This window comes from Aplidium turbinatum, chromosome 4, assembly GCF_918807975.1.
Source record: "Aplidium turbinatum chromosome 4, kaAplTurb1.1, whole genome shotgun sequence".
NCBI classification, from domain to species: Eukaryota; Metazoa; Chordata; class Ascidiacea; order Aplousobranchia; family Polyclinidae; genus Aplidium; species Aplidium turbinatum.
Genome location: NC_137475.1, coordinates 29,538,110 through 29,545,043, shown reverse-complemented (window position 1 = coordinate 29,545,043; position 6,934 = coordinate 29,538,110). Strand labels below are relative to the sequence as shown.

Sequence of the window (6,934 nt, the reverse complement as noted above, 5' to 3'; positions counted from 1 at the left end):
AAATCCTAGAACCCTACCCTGTCGCAATGTGCCAGTCGCGCTCAAAGAGAAAGTCAAACTCGAACTCGAATCGCTGGTAGAGCAAGGCGTACTATCTCCCGTTGATGAACCAACAGACTGGGTTAGTCAAATGGCAATAGTAAAAAAACCGAATGGAGATTTACGTATCTGCATCGATCCCTAGCCACTAAACACAGCATTAAAAAGAGAACACTACAAATTGCCAACGCTTGACGACATCTTACCTTCCTTAACAAATGCCAAAATATTCTCAAAGGTCGATGTAAAACACGCCTATTGGCATATCGAACTAGATCAGGGGTTCCCAACCGGTGGTACGCGTACCACTAGTGGTACGCGGGAGCTTTTCAGGTGGTACGCGAGCAGCTCTCCGTTGCATGCGATATGTAGTAGTATTGTCAAATAAAGTAGGCCTATTGCAACAATTGTTTAATTTTGAGTTTCTAAAATATGCGAACAACACTTTTATTTCTTTCCGTACTAAATTCTCTGCACTCAGTAAGCCACTTTTGTCGATCTTGCGCCCTGCTGTCATTGTTATTTATACAATTCTGCTGTGCGAACTTAATGGTGTCTGTGACGAAACTATTATGTGTGCAATGTGAATGGTGTCTGTGACGAAACTATTACGTGTGCAATGTAGTCTGTGCAATTGCAGAATTGCACAGACTACATTGCACATTCTGATGTTGGTTTTCCGACGTGTAGTGGCTGAATCCTGAACAGCATTACATTTTTGTCTAAATATTTGAAAATGTCGAAGCGAAAGTATAGAGCAGATTATATTAAGTATGGCTTTATTGCTATTCAACATCGTGGAGATAGCTTACCTCAGTGCGTGATCTGTATGAAAACCCTTTCAAATGCAGCTTTGAAACCAAGTTTGCTTAAGCGGCATCTTGAGTCCAATCATGCAGATAAGATGAATCGAGATAAGAGTTATTTTGAGCGACTTGGGGAGAACGTGAAGCGACAGCGCATGGATCCCACAGGCCAGTTTAACCGAAATAATGCCGGAATTGTGAAGGCATCCTATGAAGTATCTCTTCTGGTGGCCCAAAACAAAAAAAGCTCATGTCATTGCGGAGTCACTTGTTTTGCCAGCAGCAAAGATATTAGTCAGAAACTTGATTGGAGAAGATTCAGTGGCAAAGTTGGATAGTGTATCGCTTTCTAACAATACTGTGAAACGACGCATCGAGGAAATGCCAGTTGATGTCACTGACCAAGTGATTGCAGGAGTAAGAGATTCGAAGTTTGGATTTGCCTTACAACTTGATGAATCCACAGATATCACAAACTGCTGCCAACTGCTTGTCTACGTCCGCTTTACACAGAACGATGCTGTAAAAACGGAATTATTGTTGAATCATGAGGTGTCCACCACATCAAAAGGAAAATATATTTTCAACACTTTAGATAATTTTTCAAGGAAAATGAACTGGATTGGGGAAATTTTGTCGGATGTACGACAGATGGGGCTCCCTCTATGCTCGGTAGAAAGTCTGGATTTCAAGCCCATGTCAAAGCTGTGTCACCTCGCGTCATAAGTGTTCACTGTTTCATACACAGGTTTGCTCTTTGCACAAAGGTTCTTCCTGCAAAGTTGTTAATGTGCTTGAACAGGGTAGTCAAAATCGTAAATTTTGTTAAAACATCAGCTTTAAATACTCGATTGTTTAAAGTTCTTTGTGAAGATCTCGGCTCAGACCACACTTGTCTCCTCTATCACACAGAAGTGCGATGGCTCTCTCGAGGAAATACAACTAAGCGTCTTTTTGAAATGAGGAATGAATTACTTTTATTTTTCCAACAGAAAGACCATGAACTTCAAAACGATCTGGAAGGACGAGGAATTCAATGCAAGATTGGCTTATTTGTCAGATATATTTGAAGCCTTCAATCATTTAAATCTGTCATTTCAAGGGTAAAACTGCACTGTCGTAAACTTTGTTTCAAAACTGGGAGCTTTTATCCGAAAGGTGGAATTATGGAGGAAAAATGTGGAAAACAAGCGCTATGGTATGTATAAATTTCTGTCAGCCCTTGAAATGGAAATCAGTGATGACTTTTCCAGAGAAATTACCCAGCACCTCTCGCTGCTAACTGCTGAATTGCAGCATTACTTTCCAGATATCACAAGCTGCCCATACATCACAGATCATTTCTCAGTGGACCCAGCCGACCTACCTGTTGGTACAGGAGAACAAGAGGAACTGATAGACATGCAGGAGGATCAGACAGCAAAAAAACAACGCAAAGAATGTTCTGCAATAAACTTCTGGCTTAGTATGGCTTCTTCATACCCAACGCTAGCTTCCCACGCTATTCCACAACTACTGATTTTTCCTTCTACTTGGGAATGCGAGCAGGGATTTTCTATTCTTATGAACATCAAATCAAAAAATCGAAACCGACTAAGTGCCCCTGGACATGACTTCAGATGTGCTATTAGCAAAGTTATGCCACGCATCGATCAACTGGTGAAAGATAAACAAAAATCTTATTAAATTTAGTTGTATTGTGTTTGTGTTTAGTTGTATCTTTTTCTTTGTTATTCTGATGCGTTCTGTGCTGTGTGGTGTAATGGACTCTGTGATATTTTGTTGGTAATTTTGCTACTTTCGCTGACTTTACATCCAGATTCATCATCTTGCAAATAATTTAATATTGGATCAAATTAGTTGTTCTGAAAATAGTGGTACGTGTCGACAATCCGTGGTGGCTAAGTGGTACGAGAACATAAAAAGGTTGGGAACCCCTGAACTAGATGAAGAAGCGAGCAAACTAACAACAATGATCACGCCGCATGGTCGCTATCGGTGGAATAGACTTCCATTCGGTCTCAAAGTAAGCAGCGAAATTTTTCAAAAAAGACTAATAGAGGCGTTGCAAAACCTAAACGGTGTCTTCGCTGTCGCAGATGACATCATTGTTGTTGGTTGTGGGTCAAATGAAAACCAGGCCATCAATAACCATGACGATAACCTGAGAGCTTTGCGACAGCGCTGCAAAAATATACCAATTTTGCTCAATGATCAAAAGGCGATCATTAAGAAAACGGAAATCACGTTTATGGGCCACAAGGTAACGAAAAACGAGATCAAAGCCGATCCATCAAAGATAGAAGCAATAAGAAACATGCCCTCACCCACAGATATATCTGGCGTAAAACGATTCTGCGGCATGATTCGAGGTTCATGCCAAATCTGAGGTTCATGCCGAATTCGAGGTTCATGCCAAATTCGAAGGCCAAATTCGAGGCCAAATTTCATGCCAAATTCGAGGCCAAATCATGCCAAATTCGAGGTTCATGCCGAGCATCTATCGAGGTTCATGCCAAATCTGGCAAACGACCTCGAGCCCGTACGAAGACTGACCCGAAAAAACGTAGAGTGGGAATGGAGTGAGGAGTGTGAGCAGGCAATACAAAAGGTTAAAAAGAAAATCGAGCAACCCCCAATACTGGCCTATTTTGACGCGCAAAAGCCAGTGATTCTACAGGTGGACAGCAGCAAGGATGGACTTGGTGCTGTTCTCTTGCAGGACGATCAACCTGTCGAATATGCATCTCGCGCCCTCACAAAATCTGAGCGAAATTGGGCACAAATAGAGAAAGAGACATTAGCAGTCGTATTTGGTCTGGAGCGATTTGACCAATACACCTATGGCCGACAAATCACAATACACAACGACCACAAACCTATCGAAACCATACTTAAAAAACCACTAAGCCAGGCCCCCAAACGGATACAGAGCCTGCTGATGCGCATGAATAGATACGATGTTGATTTCAAATACATGCCTGGAGCCAGCCTTGTCATTGCCGACACTCTAAGTAGAGCCTTCCCTGAACTTAACGACTCAGAGAATCAACCGAATCACATAATGAACCTAAACGTCTTAGAGGACATACCAGACGAACGTCTAATTGCAGTAAAACAGGCCATGCAAAGCGATGACGAAGCAAAAACACTGTTGAGGATCATAACAGAAGGTTGGCCAGCTACCAAAAATGATCTCCCTGAAAACATCAAACCTTATTTTTCACTTCGAGAATGCCTGACGCAAGAAAATAATTTAATACTAAAGGGAGAGCGCATATTTATCCCAAAAAATTTGCGCCGCGAGATCAAAGACAATTTACACCTTGCGCATTTAGGTTATGACAGCATGATGCGGCGAGCACGCGAGACCGTGTTTTGGATAGGATTACCAAAAGAACTAAAACAAATGACAGACAATTGTATAATCTGTCAACAAACAAAACCAAGCAACCAGAAAGAGACACTCAAACAACACAACGAAGGAACGGCGCCATGGGAGAAAATTGGTATTGATCTGTGTGAGTTTCAAGGAAAGAGTTATTTAATAACGGTCGACTACTACTCTAATTTCATTGAAATCGACGTGATGACGTCAACCACCACCAGACAAGTTATAAGCTGCTTAAAAAAGCATTTTGCGCGATACGGCATTCCCAAATGTGTGGTATCAGACTGCGGTCCACAGTTTATGTCTGATGGCTTTTAACGCATTTTGCAAAAAATGGCAGGTCATCCATATAGCTTCCAGCCCAGGCCATCAACGAGAAAACGGGAAAGCAGAGTCAGCGGTTAAATGTGTAAAAACCATGCTTAAGCGCACATTTCTCAACCAAACCGACCAATACCAAGCCCTGCTTGAAATCAGGAACACGCCGCGCCAAGACGTAAACATCAGCCCGGCAGAGATCCTCTTTGGCAGAAAACTTAGATCAGTGATACCTATAATCACCAAACCTAGCAACACCATGCACACCGAAAAAAGGCTTAATCGCAGAAATGCCACAAAAAGGAATTATGATAAAAACGCTCGTGATATGAGTCCATTTCCAATTGGACAACGAATTTATTTTCAAAGCCCACCCAGTACAAGCTGGGAACGAGGGAGAGTGACCGCAATACCTTCTTCGCGCACCTACATAATCGAGTCCGCTTCTGGCACACGGTATAAAAGGAACAGGGTCCACCTTCGTATCGACAAAAGCGACCTGCTCTTAGATATACCAAACAGTATAACCCCACTTGACAACCATGACGCACCCTCTGAAAGCTACCCCAGAAGTAGCTCTTCAGAACGACCCAGACGGATGCGTAGAGCCCCTGTGTGGTTGAATGATTACCATACTACGTAATTTCCTTAACAACCTACAGCCTGATGACATTCTGCATTTGTGTATGGAGTTATATGTGATATATTTTAACTGCATTAGCCCAGATATCATTGAAAACTTCTAGCATTATGCTTGCATCTTCACCTCTTGAGCATTTACCCTTTCGATGTAAATATAATTACCATATCGTAATCACATGTGTTACAATACGTTTTGCATTGTGTAACCATATCGTGATCATATGTGTTACCATACGTTTTGCATTGTGTAGCCATATCGTAATCATATGTGTTGCTATACGTTTTACATTATGTAACCTAACCCCCAAATGATCTCTCCTTCATACTATAGTAAACCTGCGATCCTATGCCTAACGCCTTTCATTGAAAGGGGGATGTTGATGACGTCATATCATTACGCAACACAATACCTGTCCAGAGATCAGTCACTTCGCCTTTTTCTGTTCTATGACCACGTGAGCTAATCCGTTACCGCCATTATTGTGACACGCATTCATTCTGTTAACCCTTTGCTTTTCAACGTTTTTTTGGAAGTTAACTGCTCAAGGGGGGGCCGTTTTTGGATCAAATTCAATCAGCTGTTACGTGTTATCCGCTGATGCTATTTCAACAGAAGTTGCACTGGTGTGAAAGCAAATCATTTGTCTATAAGTTTGAAAAGTCATTATTTTAAAATTTTATATGTTAAACTTGATATTTCAATTTTTGCAAAGGTACCCAAAAACGACAATTTTGATTTAACTTGCCGCTACTTAATTACCGTGCTAATCCGATTTCATGCAAACTTCTAAATAACAAAGACCTGGATCGAACGCACGAAGTGTGTGTGCGGTGTGCCGAATCATTGCATTGATTAGAATTTACGACTTGCGAGCAAATCTTATTGTAAGCTACTCACTGATTCTAAAATAGTTACAATCAGAGTATCATTGTTACACGAATTTGAAAAAAAAAAACTGCGTTTGTTGTCTTACATTTTTATCCTAAACTAATGCATTCCGAAACTCATGGCTAGCTTCTAGTTTTATGGAACCAAATTTCTCATAAGTAACACCTTAGCCTGCTTGAATAGCTGTTTACATCTTCGTTTGTGTATTTTAGGTCTACAATTGAGTTTGTAGTATGAATATTTTTAGTAGAGAGAAGACAATTGAACAAGTTGTTGAAATTATCTGAAATCTCTAAGTTCAAATTAGGTGCTTTTGAAATTGTGGATTTGTGTCAAGTCGCATCACAAATATCATGCAGGCCACATCATAAGTCATTTCGCTTACGGGTGTTTATAAACATGACTCATAAATTACATCCACAAAAAATACAGCATTTACATCAACAAAGCTAAGTTCGAAGCTCACTTTTTATTGAAGATTGTGTCAATCAATTTGAAAATACATTTTTAGTCCGCCAGCGTCGAAATAATGCAACAGCGAATTGAGGAACGTGCGTAAACAAAGGAAATGTAAAATAACCCACAGTCAGCAAATCTACATAAATTTAACGTTTACAAATGTTGAATCAATGTAAAAGGACTGGATTGCTGACTGGGTCCTTATTGTTTGAAGCACTAAAAATACGCGTAAAAGCGACAACATCAGCAAGGCAGTGATTATGTTTCTGGCCAAAAAAAAAATAACTTTTGACTTCAAAGATAAAAATGATTATAACGAAGCTTCAAAGTTTGTCGTAAAACATTTTACAGAGATACAATAAACATAATCATTTTGTGCCAGATTGTGAG

At 40.5% G+C, this 6,934-nt stretch overlaps 1 protein-coding gene and 1 pseudogene across 1 annotated transcript; both read left to right on the top strand.

Annotated features, from left to right (window-relative positions):
• Positions 1–775: 775 nt before the first annotated feature.
• Positions 776–1,571, top strand: LOC145769048 (zinc finger BED domain-containing protein 5-like; annotated as a pseudogene).
• A 474-nt stretch (positions 1,572–2,045) lies between these two features.
• On the top strand, positions 2,046–2,531 carry LOC145768101 (zinc finger BED domain-containing protein 5-like). Its single transcript, XM_082579572.1, has one exon. It carries the CDS (start codon positions 2,046–2,048, stop codon positions 2,529–2,531), a length of 486 nt encoding a protein of 161 aa, XP_082435698.1.
• Positions 2,532–6,934: the final 4,403 nt, after the last annotated feature.